This window comes from Sabethes cyaneus, chromosome 3, assembly GCF_943734655.1.
Source record: "Sabethes cyaneus chromosome 3, idSabCyanKW18_F2, whole genome shotgun sequence".
Classification (NCBI taxonomy): domain Eukaryota; kingdom Metazoa; phylum Arthropoda; class Insecta; order Diptera; family Culicidae; genus Sabethes; species Sabethes cyaneus.
In genome coordinates, this window is record NC_071355.1 from 144,099,804 (window position 1) to 144,116,689 (window position 16,886).

The window sequence follows — 16,886 nt, forward strand, 5'->3', positions numbered from 1 at the left end:
ACAACTGCGAAGCTGTAACTGTCAAAACGATCAGCTGCTCTAATGTCAAACCAGAGTTGCCAGTGAGAAAAAGTTATCATTGTTGCCAGAAACGTGTTATTTTCGTTATGTCAAGGAAGATCTCTAATGTCAAGGGAGAATAAATTACAATATTTTTGTTTTTTAATTTTTTAGTGCTCTGCATCTTTTTAAAAAAGAAAAAACTATACTCTGGTAGTCATAATGGGAAGCTTTATCGTTCCTTCTAAAAAAATCATCTTTTTATCACAAATTTTAGGACCCAATTTGCAGACAAATCTGCAAATCTGGAATCCCTGGGTTAGACGTTGACTGCAAAAACATGGCTGCCTAGCAGGTCCGTGATTTATAGTAATCACAAGAGATTGATTACTGGTAATCAGTAAAGTAATCAAGTTACTTTTTTTCGAAGGTGCGTAGTAATCATTGCTGTTAGAAACCCCTTGGCCTTAAAGTGGTAAAAAACTTGACTCTACTCAAGGGGTTTCCAGTAAGGCGTATAAGTGCGTAATAATCAGAGATTACTTATGTAATCATTTACGAATTAATTAGGTAATCATTGGTAATCAGTAGAGTAATCATTGATAATCTTAAGTAATCATTGGTAATCATGATTAATTTATACACGGAGAATAAAAATGTAGTTTCAACCATATTTATGGTTGTTTTACGCACAAACAAAAATTTCGTTTTGTTTCAAACTGAAATGTATGATTGAAATGAAAATATTTATTGTTACATCAATGTCAACTTCAAATTTGAAAATACTTTACTTTTAATTCAAAACTGTTATTTACCTGATTCAAACAGAATCTCGTTTGGAAACAACAATATTTTCAGGTTGTTATAAAAATATTTTATTGAGGCTTAAAACAACAATCATTTTGTTTGAAACAAACCGGAGCTTTTTCGCTCCGTGTAGTAATCACAAGAGATTGATTACTAGTAATCGGAGGTAATCAGTAAAGTAATCAAAAGTAACTTTTTTCAAAGGTGCGTAGTAATCATTGCTGTTGGAAACCCCTTGACTCTACTGATTACCATTGATTACCTAATTAATTCGTTAGCGATTACAAAAATAATCTCTGATTACTAACGCACTTCTACGACTTACTGGAAACCCCTTGGTAAAAAACTTGGAAATAGTTTCAAATCTTTCAAATATATTTTTTTAAACAAATCTGGCCTCTCTGGCATAACTGTCATTTTACATTTTTGAAAAGTCAGGCAGGTTAGCTGCAAACTGACAACTGACAACTAACTGAGTATTGGCCTTGCCAGCGTTGCTGATATTGTTCAAGGTTTTGCGTGAGAAAAAAAGTAAAGGAAGTATTTTTGCTTTTGTCAACACTCACGCGTTGACAGTTCGGCACGAGATTTCCTGTAAGTGCGAGCAACCTACGAAATCTCTTTCAACGCTGGCAAGGCCTATACAAGCCGCTTGGTTTCCTATCGTGTTGAAACAGGTAAAAACGTAATTTGTACCGATTAATCGACTTCCACAGCATAAGTATAAACTTCGGGTACAATTATTCCTGTTGGTGAGTTGATCGCAAGTGAAAGATGTCGAGTACTTCTCAAAAACATAGAAATTTTGTTGCTGAACCCATGGGTGATAAACCGGTAACGGATTTGGCTGGCGTCGGGGATGTTCTCGGGAAGAGACTGGACGCAGCTGGTTTCGACAAGGTAAGTCAATACCAAATTCCAATAACTTTGAGTAACCTGTTTTGTTTGTAGGCATATACGGTACTCGGACAGTACCTACTGTTGAAAAAAGATGCCGAACTGTTCAAGGATTGGATGAAGGACACTTGTCAGGCAAACTCGAAACAAGCAGCGGATTGCTATCAATGTTTAAACGATTGGTGCGAAGAGTTTTTGTAAATTGCTTTAATGTTTTGTCCTCTGACACGTTCACAATTTGTTTTCATTTGTGTAGCTTGATTTTACCATATAACTCCGTTTAAAAAGTATGAACACAAGAGAAATATATTAACAAATATCTATCACGCTTGCGTTCTTTTGTTAAGTGTGGACAAAACCCATTTGGCCCATTCCAATTCCGAAACAAAGTCACTGCATAGTAGTGTTACAAACCTGCTGACAATAGGAAACCTTATCCCTATACCATATCTTTAATATGTGTCCCGTGTTTGACAATTGCTAACATCATAATGCGACATAAGTTCAAATTATGGTCTGATTGGGGCAGTGTGTCTTTGCTTCTCCCCAATAAAAATGAAACCTGTTAAGAAAGATCAACTCTTCGGAATGAAGTACTAGATTAGCAACTTAGCTGCATTCCTAAATATAGAAGAAATTAAAAAAAATTACTTGATATACAGCCTTATTCTGTATTCCGACGGATGAGTTTGTCGAACGAAAGTGGATGGTGTTCTCTATTCCGCCATCAACTCGTTCGAAATAAGCCGCACGATGTTAAGACCCGTCAGCAAATAAAATTACTGACTGTTTCTAAATATCTACTCCAATTTTGAAATAAGCACCAGTGTTTGATTGCAACCTTGTAAGCTTACAGTTAAAGTAAGACTAATCTCTGAAGATAACTTTAAAATAGGTGTTTATTAAATTCAAACTTTGGATATTCATTTACATTACTTATCATGCATTCAATTGTTATTTGTTTAACCGTTTGTTTGAGTATCACACAATATTGCGAGCACAAGAAAGATAGGTACCTACTTAATAATAATAGTGTAGATAGCGTGATTTTTACAAAAATTCTTCGCACCAATCGTTTAAACACTGATAACAATCAGCTGCTTGTTTGGAATTCGCCTGGCAGGTGTCCTTCATCCAATCCTTAAACAGTTCCGCATCTTTCTTTAGAACCAGATATTGGCCCAACACTGTCTGAGCCTAGTACACAAGAAAAAATTGTTAATCAAACTTATTGAACTAAAACAATTATAATGTTACTTTGTCAAATCCAGCCGCATCAAGTCGTTTACCTAAAACATCTCCAACACCGGCTAAATCTGTTACAGGTTTGTCCCCCATAGGCTCAGCTACGAAATTCCTATGTTTTTGAGATGTACTGGACATGGTTTATATTTTTAAGTAAAGGTAATGCAGCGGTACACGCGATTTCGTTGTAGCTCTTAATCGTACAAGTTTATAATTTATTATTTTCAGATAATTATTAATTATTGGTTTCAAAATCAAAACAGGGATGGTTATGTTTTTATTCTATTACTCATCAGTCACCTTTTCTCACCCCATTGACATCTCTATGTCTATCAGAGATGCCATATTTTCTGAACAAAAGTCTGGAACTGCTCGACAACCGAAAAAATCGAGCAGTTTTCCGGCTACTCGAATTTTCTGATTTGAAAATAATCTGCGAAAATCTGCACACTTTTTAGGAAGTCTGTGAAAGTTTAAAGAGCTTCGAACAAAAATCTGCACCAAAACAATAAAAGTCATAAAAACTGCAAATGAAGATAGAATTAACAAAAGGGCGAATGTCGCAAGCGTAAACAAACCGATGGAGGGTTGATTTTCCTATGCTGGCCCAGCAAAAAATAACTCTCACCCGTTTTGTTTACATTTGCGACATTCGCCCTCTTGTTAATTCTATCTAGAAATATCTGCAAATTTATAATGATCTGCAAGACCGTTCCAAAATCTGGAATTTGCAGACAAATCTGCAAGTCTGGTATTCTTGCAGGGATGCCAGGTGATTTTTTGAAAAGTTTTCACAAATCAAGAAAAATGTCTTCATTTGTCTTCTTCCGGCTTTCCAGATTTTTTTACCCATTTGAATTGCATGGTGAAGACATGTCTTCAAGTGAAGACATTTCAAAACAAAAGTCTTCTTTGTAACAAAAATGTCTTCAAAATGAAGACATGTCTTCACTTCTGGCATCTCTGACTACGAAGCTGCTGATATTTGTTTGATTTTTATGTGGGAAAAAAGAAGAGGGAAGTACCCCATAAAAAGTTTGACAGATGGCATTTTACGCGTCTACCACCCCATCGACATCTCTATAACGAGCTGCGGTGAACGTCAGCGTCAGCATGTCTTGGGCTCAAAATTTGACAGCGGGCCCAAATCAGACTGCTGGCAGTTGAGTAAAACGCAGTGCTGACATGCTATCTCATTTTCGCACACACGAGATGTTGGCAGCGAAAACCTGGTTGCCTGCCGATGGGGTGGCGTCTACCGACAAAATAGGGTGCCTAAGGGTACCGCCAGAGTAAACGCGACAGCGACGCGACTTCGCTCACATTCATTTAAATACACAGCTCTTTTTCGCCGGAAGCAGGGCTACGCATTTAAAACAATGTGAGCGAAGTCGTGTCGCGTCGCTGTCGCGTTTACTCTGGACGGGGCCTAAGGGTACCGCCAGAGTGCAAGCGACATTTCTTGCTGTAGTTATACGCGCAGCCCTTTTTCGCCCGAAGCGGGACTGTGCATTTAGCAACATAAGAGCGAAGTCGTGACGCGCAGCCCTTTTTCGCCCGAAGCAGAACTGTGCATTTAGCAACATGAGGGCGACGCGACACGACTTCGCTCTCATGTTGCTAAATGCACAGTCCTGCTTCGGGCGAAAAAGGGCTGCGCGTATAACTACAGCAAGAAATGTCGCGTCGCGTCGCATGTCGCTTGTACTCTGGCGGTACCCTAAGGCCCCGTACAGAGTAAACGCGACACGACTTCGCTCTCATGTTGCTAAATGCACAGTCCTGCTTCGCCCTGTCGCGTTTACTCTGTACGGGGCCTGAGTTATTCCAATATTAGTATTGTCAATTGCAAGGAAAATTGTACCATCCAAAGAGCGATATCGCTCATAAAAGTGTTATTTTGCATTAAATCGTTTCGGTATCTTCGGCGCACTTTTTCGTTATCTTCCAAGCAATAAGTGCGCCGAAGATACCGAAACGATTTAATGCAAAATAGCACTTTTATGAGCGATATCGCACTTTGTATGGTACAATTTTCCTTGAAATTGACAATATCATAGCAACTAGAGTGACTATATACGGAGTGGCGACAATGTCAAAATTGGAATGATAATTATCTGTCAGTGTCATTCCAATCGAGCAGACGACCTATCCAACGCGTATGCAGGAAAGAGAAAGAAAAACCTTGGAAAAACCGCATTGCATACATTTGGGATGACATGTCGCCACTCTGTATATAGTCACTCTAATAGCAACAACAAACAAAGGGGGTAAAATCTGGAGGCTATTTTATCTCCTTTGTTTGGAAGCAGGCTGAAAAACATTTTACAATGTTACGGTCAAATACTGCAATATTTTACGCCGTTTTAAACTTATATTCCCGCTATCAATTATACAAATAACTAAGAAGTTGGCAACACTGTTAAGAAAAAACTTTATTAAATGCGGTATATATGCTTTTACGAAAACGCAGTGTTTTTACATTGTAAAGAAACTCAGTGCTTCAATGAAATATAATTTTACCAGTGGTGGGCACCGCTAACCGAAAATTTAGCGTCGCTAATCGCTAATTCGCTAACCGAAAAAGTTAGCTCGCCAATCGCTAAACGCTAATCGATAAACTCAGATTAGCGAAAAATTCGCTAATCGCTAAATCTAAATTTTTTTTTTTTTTACTTTTTCTTGCTTTCGCGCCACCGTAAGAGCACCACAATAATAAAATTGGTGGACAAGACACAAACACGTATCACTCTTACAACATTTAAAGATAAAAACAATATTAAAAAAATTATTTTTACCTACGAGTCGACCGGTTTCAGGCATTCTATGCCTATCATCAGGACGATGCCGATGTCCAACTGATTACGCATTGTTTATCTGGTTGTATCCACGTCGAAGAGCGGGAGAAATTGTGAACTTGATCTCACTTTTTTGCCAATCCAAAGAGAGGGGAAATTATTGGTGGATCATCTCCATTCATAAGAGGTTTCTCTGCATTGGCGATATACATTGATTCCCATGCATTTAGCAGTGAAACCTTCTTAATGGTTTTGATTAATTTCGCACTCTCCCAATTTATTTTATGCCGTAATTCTTCACTGTGTGCTGCTACACTAGAGTCACATGATCGGCTGTGCTCTACGGCCTTCCTATGTTCCCTTAGTCTAATTTTAAATTTGCGACGTGTTTGTCCAATGTAGATAGCGGGGCAATCTTGGCATGGAATTTGATATATTCCAGATTGTTCCTCAAGCGGGATTTTGTCTTTGAGGTTGCACAACATTTCCCGTAGAGTGCAGCTGCTTTTGAAGGCTGTCGCAAATCCATGTTGGTGAAGAATGTTTTTGATCGAGTTTGTTATAATTGGATAAAACGGTAGGCTGATCCTAACTTTCTCATCGCTGTCTGGTTGAAGAGTTGTTGCATTCTGTCGGTGTCTTTTCCGTTCATGTTTCCGCAGGATTTTGTTCACACACACGGACTGAATGGATATGACAGCAACTTTGTGAACAAAATCCTGCGGAAACATGAACGGAAAAGACACCGACAGAATGCAACAACTCTTCAACCAGACAGCGATGAGAAAGTTAGGATCAGCCTACCGTTTTATCCAATTATAACAAACTCGATCAAAAACATTCTTCACCAACATGGATTTGCGACAGCCTTCAAAAGCAGCTGCACTCTACGGGAAATATTGTGCAACCTCAAAGACAAAATCCCGCTTGAGGAACAATCTGGAATATATCAAATTCCATGCCAAGATTGCCCCGCTATCTACATTGGACAAACACGTCGCAAATTTAAAATTAGACTAAGGGAACATAGGAAGGCCGTAGAGCACAGCCGATCATGTGACTCTAGTGTAGCAGCACACAGTGAAGAATTACGGCATAAAATAAATTGGGAGAGTGCGAAATTAATCAAAACCATTAAGAAGGTTTCACTGCTAAATGCATGGGAATCAATGTATATCGCCAATGCAGAGAAACCTCTTATGAATGGAGATGATCCACCAATAATTTCCCCTCTCTTTGGATTGGCAAAAAAGTGAGATCAAGTTCACAATTTCTCCCGCTCTTCGACGTGGATACAACCAGATAAACAATGCGTAATCAGTTGGACATCGGCATCGTCCTGATGATAGGCATAGAATGCCTGAAACCGGTCGACTCGTAGGTAAAAATAATTTTTTTAATATTGTTTTTATCTTTAAATGTTGTAAGAGTGATACGTGTTTGTGTCTTGTCCACCAATTTTATTATTAAATCTAAATTATCTAAAAATTACTATATTTTTGTTGGAGCACATACTATATATAGCGCAAGTAACTGTCGACAATTCATAATTTTTGGGCATAATGCATAAAAAATTAACTTGTTTTAGCAATATTTTATTTTGAAACGATGATTCTACAATTGATGAAGGGACGGTAAGGGAAAGTAATGAAGCAGGATTTTTTCGGGAATGAAGGGGAAGGGTGGAAAGGAAGGGGGGGGGGGGGTAATAGGTAGCTATGGTTAACAAGTTGTCGTTGTGACTCTTATCTTTTGTCCAATGCTGGAAGGTGCATGGGTCGAACCAAGCTGTAATCAGAGATTATAACCGGATTTGAACCCACAACACCTGCCAGGGCGTGTCGCTCACTGGTACCCGTGTACCTTTGAACCACAGAGGCGCTGGACAAAAGAAGTCTGCACAACCCCCCTTATTAACCATAGCGCGACATGGGTTGTTCTATTTTTAGACACACAAATTGTGCCTCTTCCTACACCTACTGTAGAAACCACCGACCGAGAAGTTTTAGTCTAACGTCTTTTTACTTTCAGGACGACGACACTATGCAGGCCCTTACGACTTGCAAGGTACTGCGTGTGACGCTGTTCGTCCGAAAGCGTGTTAGTCCGCGTTTCTCAGCGCGGTTCTTCGGAGAAAGGCTCCGTTCCTATGAAAATTGACCAAACTCGTGACTTTAGTCATGACCTTGAAATGCGGTCAGGCATATATTAATATTTTATTTTGAAACGATGATTCTACAATTGATGAAGGGACGGTAAGGGAAAGTAATGAAGCAGGATTTTTTCGGGAATGAAGGGGAAGGGTGGAAAGGAAGGGGGGGGGGAAAGGAAGGAACGGAGCCTTTCTCCGAAGAACCGCGCTGAGAAACGCGGACTAACACGCTTTCGGACGAACAGCGTCACACGCAGTACCTTGCAAGTCGTAAGGGCCTGCATAGTGTCGTCCTGAAAGTAAAAAGACGTTAGACTAAAACTTCTCGGTCGGTGGTTTCTACAGTAGGTGTAGGAAGAGGCACAATTTGTGTGTCTAAAAATAGAACAACCCATGTCGCGCTATGGTTAATAAGGGGGGTTGTGCAGACTTCTTTTGTCCAGCGCCTCTGTGGTTCAAAGGTACACGGGTACCAGTGAGCGACACGCCCTGGCAGGTGTTGTGGGTTCAAATCCGGTTATAATCTCTGATTACAGCTTGGTTCGACCCATGCACCTTCCAGCATTGGACAAAAGATAGGAGTCACAACGACAACTTGTTAACCATAGCTACCTATTACCCCCCCCCTTCCTTTCCACCCTTCCCCTTCATTCCCGAAAAAATCCTGCTTCATTACTTTCCCTTACCGTCCCTTCATCAATTGTAGAATCATCGTTTCAAAATAAAATATTAATATATGCCTGACCGCATTTCAAGGTCATGACTAAAGTCACGAGTTTGGTCAATGGATCATTGTAGGTAGCTTTTGCTCATGCTTACCGATAGATGGACACTAAAGCCCCACGTGGCATATTTAGAGTAAACTTTAAGGCTGATTCAGATTACACGTCATAATTTCTTGAAGTTCCGTTGTTGTTGACGGTTGATAACGGTCAATCTGAACCAGTCTTATTAGGTGGACCAATCAGATTGTAAGGCAGTTTGACAGACGTTCGTCGAGTGTGTTTGACAGAACATGTCTATGCTGGAGCCATCTGTGAAATTTTTTAGCTTTTCCAATGATCCATTGTTTTAGCAATTTTTCATGCGATTACCCAACCAACTGGTGATGAACCCACTTATGTACTATCAATCGTAGGAATTGATTGTGTACATAAATAATTTGACAGTGTTATTAATTGATTTTTAGCAGTTATGACGAAAACTACACTCGATGCTTTGTTCGTACCAGATGCAGCCCGGAGTGCAGAAGTTGGACATCATGAGGCACTTCGTGTCCGCCGGAAATAGCCAATACGGCACATACAATATCCTCTCCCTTCTAGAGAATGCGTTAAGTGCAGTAGAAGCTAAAAAGGGACACCGAGACCAGGGTGCCCTCAGCCTTTCTCGCCTTGGGGAGGTCGGAACTAAACAGTAAAGAAGTACCTCGCCAAAATAGACATTTTTATGTGGATGCGTCAGTCAAGGCTTGCTGAAGGCTGAAGGCGCTGGTGAAAAACATCTTTCCAGCGAATGATAATGATACCTATTTGATGTTAGATGACAACAACTGGCAAAGCGCTGGGTACATTACGCCCCGCCAAGAAGGTAAGCGATGGCGTCAAATATATCTCCCACACAAAGTTCCCAAAGAAGGTCCTTCTGTAACTGACGATCAGCGAGAAGCGAATACCCAAGCTGCTGTTCTTTCCACCCCATCGACAGGCAACCATGCTTTTGCCGCCAACATCTCAGCGTGCGCGAAAATGAAATAGCATTTCATCACTTCGTTTTGCTCGACTGGCAGCAGCTTGATTTGGGCCCGCTGTCAAATTTTGAGCCCAGGACATGCTGTCGCTGACGTTCACTGCAGCTCGATATAGAGATGTCGATGGGGTGGTTCTTTCCTTCGGGGCTTGTGGTGAACGGGAATATATGAAGTATGAAGTGCTTGCTGGAAGTTACAGTCAGGAGCACATGGTCTTTTGGCCGCCCTGGCCTCGGCCCAATATGCCAAAAGATCAATGGACGAGATGCACCGGCTCATTGTACTGAATACCGCCAATCCTTCCAGCGTCCCCCAGCTACAAACAAAAAAACCTTTTTCATCGTTTCATCGGCCATGACTAAGGTAACTAACTACCGTAAGCCCGACCGGCAGGGCGTCAAAGCATTTGTTGTAGAAGGCTTAATAGAAGTAGAGTGACTATATACAGAGTGGCGACAATGTCAAAATTGGAATGATAATTATCTGTCAGTGTCATTCCAATCGAGCAGACAACCTATCCAACGCGTATGCAGGAAAGAGAAAGAAAAACCTAGGATAAACTGCATTGCATACATTTGGGATGACTTGGCGCCACTCTGTATATAGTCACTCTAAATAGAAGTAGCATTTAAGCAAAAACATCTCATCAAGAAGACTGGCATCTCTTCCTCGCGCCCATACAAATGACAAGCAACAGAAGCAACAGCGCACCCCTCCCACAAAAGTTGAAGCTGTGTTTACATGTACTAGTGAGAAAATATGTGTGCGAGCGTGGCAATGCACATCCATATTTTGATTTACACACACTACTGTGTATTAGTTCAACTTTAACTCAGCAGATAGCATTGCTGCTACTGTTTCTCGGCTTTTGTCAGAGTTGCCAGTCTTCTTGATGGAATGTTTTTGATTTAAGGAAACCTTTTGTAGTTCTTTTCAACGCCGTCCGTATTTGTTTATTTTTGTAATGCATACATTATCATCACATCTTGTATTGCTATCCTTAAAGAAAGAAACTTAGTATTTATCTATTATCCAGAAATATTCGTGTTTCAGTTCCATGCATGTTGCATAAGTGTCTGTTTCTGTTTCTTATGTTATTATTGCCGGAAATCAAATTTCGATTCAATTAGAACTCGTTAGAATAGAGGTTTTCCGTCAGATCATACCCCTCCTTTTCTTATTTTTTCTCAAAAGTACTCCCAATACGAGTGACAATGGTGCAAAAATATATTTTTTTCGTTGACTCTAGAATTTACTACGATTTTTTAAACAATGCAAATTGCAAGAATGTTGAGTTTCTTTTCACCAAATCACGAATGTTGAGTTTTAAAAAATTCGTTTCGGCTGCACTGTTTATCAAAATTTTCAGATTTTCTGGCAGCATTGCATAATAGTTTTTGACATATGTGTATCAGCGGTAGAGTGAAAAGGATAAAACGAATGAAAAGCTAATGATTACCTTCTTTTTTATTTCGTTTGTTGCTTGCCACAAGAGTAAAGAGTGGCACAAATGGTTTCGAAGTGGTGAAAATAGAGGACACTGGTACAAAAAGGCATGTAAGACATCCGAGAAGTGACCGGTTGAAATATACGTATTTTAGTTTTTCATTTTTACAGTAGTTAGAGGCTTTAATAAAGAAAGTTTTATATGGGTATCATTTCTAAGAGTCAAAACCGAACATTTAGTGAAAAAAAAATTTTTGACGGAAAACCTCTATTCCACTTGTCCGGAAAAGATGAGTGGAACTCCGGGTGAAAAAAAAAACATTTTTTTTAAATAATTTATTTTAAACACAAATGTTATAGTTTTCACGTTAGATAATGATTCTAGCATGACAAATACTGATTCACCTCCCTAAAGGTATAAAATTACTTTCTAATATATTTTTATCAGCGAGTAATGCAGGCAATGGTATCACTTTTTAAAGGATTGGTTGGTTGATTCGATCATCCGGGCTGAAAATAAAAGTGAACACTCGGATAATCGAGTCCGGGCTGTACTATTATTTTGGTGATTCAACCGCATACAAACTTAATTTGTGACATTATTTCTGACCGCGAGGTAAAGTTTAAATGATTTCGCAATTTTCATACATCTTTAGCGATTTAGCGGTTAGCGATTTCAAGGGTTTATTTTTAGCGAAGCTAACGGTTTCGCTAACGTACTCCAAATTTAACGAAAACGCTAACTCGCTAACCAGAATTTAGCGTCGCTATCTAGCGATTTAGCGAACTAGCGAAATTGTGCCCAACACTGAATTTTACTATTGATTATTTATGAAAAATCGCTAGTTTTTCTTCAAATGACTATTACTCTGGATCGGCAAAGAACACCTCGTGGTTCTGAGTGATTCTTATATAAAAAAAATTGAGAAATACGATGGAGTTGGAATTTTTAAAATCAAATTGTACTCATTAAGAGAAAAATGCAAATTTAGTTTTAAAATCGAATTTAAAAATATTTGGCAACGCTGCCTCTAAAAACTAATTTTTTCGAAATCCTTGGGCAATTTCCTTTGCAAACATAATAAAATTGTGTTTCTAAACCTAGTGTTTCCAGAGTTACAAGCAAAAGAAAATAAGAAAATAAGAGGATTTGACGAAAACGTGTCTTTTCTTTCAAAATTGAGGTACTCCCATTAATCGAGGGAACGTCCAATCGGCATCAAACTTAGGATTTTTTCTTGCTGACCTGAAACGAACAATCTGACAAAATTTGGTTCAAATCGGAGAAGGTCGATTACATGGCACTCGGACACTTGACGTGGAATGACCCATATGCATACGGATAATATCCAGTATTAATAGCAACAACAGCAGAAAGTTTTGGTTTTGGAACAGTTTTGGTGCAAAAAAGCTACACCGCAAAAACGAAAACGACATTAATGTATGTTTTGGAAAAATAGACTTATTTCGGAGGACGAGGAAAAAATACAAAAGATAATTCAATGAAACAAACTTTGCTTAAATCCTACGTACTTACTTATGTGTCCATGTCCGCCGGTCCGGCAGAACAAAGGGATGAAATTAGAGATCTCCACTGCTGACGGTTACCCGCCATGGCTTTTACCTGTCGCCAGGACAGGTTCTCGTCTACAGCCCGGATGTCGTTGGCTAAGCTCCGTCTCCATGAGCCTCTGGGTCTGCCTCTTCTACGCTGTCCTTGTGGATTCCAGTCGAGTGCTGCTCTGCAAACCTCGTTCGCTCCTTTCCTCAAGGTGTGTCCAATCCACTTCCACCTACGCTCACGAATTTCTGTGGCTATCGGCCGTTGATGACACCGACGATGGAGTTCCTCATTGGATATCCAATTATCAGGCCACCAGGCACGAATAATATATCGCAGGCACCGGTTAATGAACATCCTGCAGTTTTTGCGTTGCGTTGTCGCTGAGACGCACCACGTTTCGCAGGCATACAGCAGTACGGATTTAACGTTTGAATTAAAGATTCGGGTTTTCGTACGTAGAGTGATCTGGTTTGAGCGCCAAATGTTTCGCAGACCTGCAAAGGCACCCCTGGCCTTCCTGATCCGTGTGGCTATATCAGTCTTGGTACCACCATCGGGCGTTGTTTGGCTACCAAGATATTGAAAGATGGCTACCTGCTCAACTTGTTGTCCCGCTACTGTAAAGTTGGTGGAATTGTCAGTGTTCACTACCATAGACTTAGTTTTCGCTACATTGACTGTGAGACCTGCTGCCTGGGAGCTCTCGGAGAGGTCATCTAACTTGCTCTGCATATCGTTTCGGCGTTGTGCGAGCAAGACAATGTCGTCGGCTAGGTCGAGGTCATTTAGCTGCTCCATCGTTAGAGGATTCCAAAGCAATCCTCGATTTGGTCTACTGTCAATTGCTCCAACTAATATCTCATCCATAACGATGAGAAACAGAAGCGGTGATAAAATGCAGCCCTGTCTCACGCCAGCAGTAACCCTTATGGGGTCGGACAAGACGCCGTCGTGCAAAACCTTGCACGAGAACGCCTCGTACTGAGCCTCGATGAGATGGACTAGCTTATCTGGAACTCCTCTACGCCTAAGTGCGCCCCAGATGTTTTCGTGATTGAGTCGGTCGAACGCCTTTTCGAAGTCAACGAACACCAGCAGAAGAGAGTCCTGGAATTCGTTGATCTGCTCCAATATAATGCGGAGCGTTGTGATATGGTCTACACATGATCGGCCAGCACGGAATCCAGCTTGCTGCCGCCGGAGAGTAGCGTCGATCTTCTCCTGGATCCGGTTGAGGATTACCTTACAGAGTACTTTGAGAGTAATACAGAGCAACGTGATGCCACGCCAGTTACCGCATTCCGTTAGGTCTCCTTTCTTAGGGACTTTGACCAATATGCCCTGCATCCAGTCCACCGGAAAAGTTGCGGTTTCCCAAATATTGCTGAAAAGCTGATGCATCATCTGGGCTGACAAAGATGGGTCAGCTTTGAGCATTTCGGCTGAAATACGATCTATCCCTGGCGCTCTATTGGATTTCATACTCTTGATGGCTGCTACAATTTCATCCAGCGATGGCGCCTCCGAGTTCACGCGATTTATTCGACGAACTGTAGGCGTCGTACGCTGCTGGTTTTGTTGGTCTCTGACATTTGAAACTCGGAAGAGTTGTTCAAAATGTTCAGTCCATCGCTTAAGCTGTTCTGTACGGTCAGTCAATAGCTGACCAGCTCTGTCCTTTAGCGGCATCTTTGTATTCATCCTGGCACCACTAAGGCGGCGAGAAATATCGTACAACAAACGGATATCACCATTGGCGGCGGCGGTTTCTCCTTGTTCGGCTAGGGAGTTAGTCCAGGCTCTCTTGTCCCGCCTACAAGCACGTTTAACAGCCCTCTCCAGTTCGGCGTATCGTTGACGGGCAGCTGTCTTAGCCGATCTGGTCCGCGCTCGCTCAATGCCGGCTTTCGCCTCTCTCCGCTCGTCGATCTTCCTCCAAGTTTCATCCGAAATCCACTCCCTCCGCCCACTGCGCGCTTTGCCGAGGGTTTCATCACTGGTCGTGATGAAGGCGTTCTTGATGCCGGTCCATTGCTCTTCGACGGTTCCACCAGATGGCAACTCCGAGGCTCGAGATTCAAGTTGTTCAACAAAGGCCCTTTTCACCTCAGGATTCTCCAATCGGCGGACGTCGTAGCGGCACCCAACTTTCTCCTCCCGTCGTTGGACACGTGCGACGCGCAGACGTATTTCAGCGATAACAAGATGATGGTCGGATGCAATGTCAGCGCTGCGTTTGTTGCGTACATCAAGAAGGCTCCTTCTCCATTTCCGGCTGATGCAGATGTGGTCGATTTGGTTTTCTGTTCGGCCGTCGCGGGAAACCCACGTGACTTTATGTACTAGTCTATGGGGGAAGAGCGATCCACCAATGACCATGTCGTTATTACCACAGAATTCTGTAAACAGCTCCCCGTTTTCGCTCATCTCTCCTAGGCCATGGCGTCCCATGACGCGTTCAAGGTCCGCGTTGTTTGAGCCAATCTTCGCGTTGAAGTCGCCCATGTGAATTTGGATGTCCCCCTTCGGGATTTTCTCAACCACGCTGTTCAGCTGGCTGTAAAAGCTCTCTTTCTCCTGCAGGTCGGCAGCATCTGTTGGCGCATAGCACTGGATTGCCGTAAGGTTCCTAACCCGTGTTCTAAATCTGGCAACGATTATTCGCTCATTTATTGGTTCCCACTTCATCAGGGCCGCACGTGCCCCTGGGCTCAGTAGGAATCCAACTCCTCTTTCTCGAGTAGCATTTTCACCTCGTATGCCAGAGTAGAGCAGGACTTGCCCGGATGATGTCCTGTGTTCGCCAGTACCCGGCCAGCGGACCTCGCTCAGCCCCAGGATTTCAAGCTTCAGACGGCTAGCTTCCCTTGCAAGTTGAGCCAGCTTGCCCTGCTGGGCAAGGGTCAGTATATTCCATGTTCCGATTCGTGTCCGTGTTTTCATGCTAAAGGTCGTTGCCAATAATCCGGAGAGATTTCTTCTTTCATTTTCATTAACTTTTTGTGTGTTCTGGTACAGTAGGCTGTTAACCTAAGGTCCTTATCCCGCTGATGGGGCTGCCATCTTAATGTGGGCGGGAGCCACTGTGCCCCCTTTCCTGTTAGCATACGACAACCGAAGTTGCGTACCCCAGCCGGCACCTCGTGGAGGTAGGAATAGGAGTTAATGAACAGAGGTTATGGAATGCACAAGTTCACCCTTTGCCAGCCTACGTAACCTTCTATAAAAATGGTTCGACGTCCAACCAGGCGGCTTTACAGCGGTTCACCGGAACCTTCGCTATCGTCGACCAAAAGATAGATGTCGTCATATTATTCAATTTTTCCGTTGGCGATCCGCTCCTTCTCCGTATTAGACACAAAATTATTGGTGTAAATGCTCAGCTCCAACTTCGCCTAAAAATTTTCTATAAGTAGCAGTTGGGGGACGTTAGGAAAGTTGCTGATCGTCGGTACAATGTTTATCTTCAGCCGGTTTATCTCCTCTAGTATTCTCTCGGCATGATGGGCCAAGGTCAGGTCCGGCCAAAAGGCCACATGCTTTGCGCAATACTTCTTGAAAGGCGGCAACTTCCGGTAGGTACTTCGTAATGTATCTTCGTATCTCCTCGTTCACCGTTAACTCAGAACGAAACAGCAGCTTGAACATTCTCTTCTCGCAGATCAAGTAGTTTTCGTCGCCATTTATGATTCCGATATCGTGCTTCGCCGGAGATGTTTTTCTCCAGCACCTTCAGCCGTTCTCTAGTCGGTTGCTTGCTACTCAGACACAGCCAACTGACGCTTCCGCATAAAAATGTCAACTTTTACTAAGTACTTCTTCACCGTATAGCCGGTTGCTTCAACCTCCCGGCCCAAGGCGCGGAACAGTAAGACCACTTCGCTCTTCGCTTTCATCTTCAGCTTCTGCTGCACGTTACGGTCGCGCAGAACTGTTGTGCAGCCGGAACCAGGCTTCCGTTCAACGCTTTCGCCTTTCCTGCGGGAGAGGATGTTCTAATTGCCAGATTGGCTCTAGTCAGCGGATACGATGTGCTTCACCATGTCCAACTTCTTCGCTACGGGGTGTAGAGCTGGCAGTTCGAACAAGCAGCTTAGCTAATAACATCCGAGCTGTTGACGAGAATCTGTCCTGGCGACAGGTGGCAGTGGAGATATCTAATTTCAATTCGTTGTTCTGCCGGACCGATGGACATGGAATAATATGTAAATAAGTAAGTACCTAGTA

General features: G+C 42.1%; 2 protein-coding genes across 2 annotated transcripts; one reads left to right on the forward strand and one right to left on the reverse strand.

Moving 5' to 3' along the window:
* Positions 1-1,351: 1,351 nt before the first annotated feature.
* On the forward strand, positions 1,352-2,024 carry LOC128742527 (barrier-to-autointegration factor-like). Its single transcript, XM_053838923.1, has 2 exons — positions 1,352-1,707; positions 1,759-2,024. The coding sequence occupies exons 1-2, from the start codon at positions 1,582-1,584 to the stop codon at positions 1,903-1,905; spliced, it is 273 nt and encodes a 90-aa protein (XP_053694898.1). The 5' UTR covers positions 1,352-1,581; the 3' UTR covers positions 1,906-2,024.
* A 587-nt stretch (positions 2,025-2,611) lies between these two features.
* On the reverse strand, positions 2,612-3,198 carry LOC128743688 (barrier-to-autointegration factor-like). The gene is made up of 2 exons (XM_053840316.1): positions 2,962-3,198; positions 2,612-2,901 (listed from the first exon to the last, which is right to left on the reverse strand). The coding sequence occupies exons 1-2, from the start codon at positions 3,085-3,087 to the stop codon at positions 2,755-2,757; spliced, it is 273 nt and encodes a 90-aa protein (XP_053696291.1). The 5' UTR covers positions 3,088-3,198; the 3' UTR covers positions 2,612-2,754.
* Positions 3,199-16,886: the final 13,688 nt, after the last annotated feature.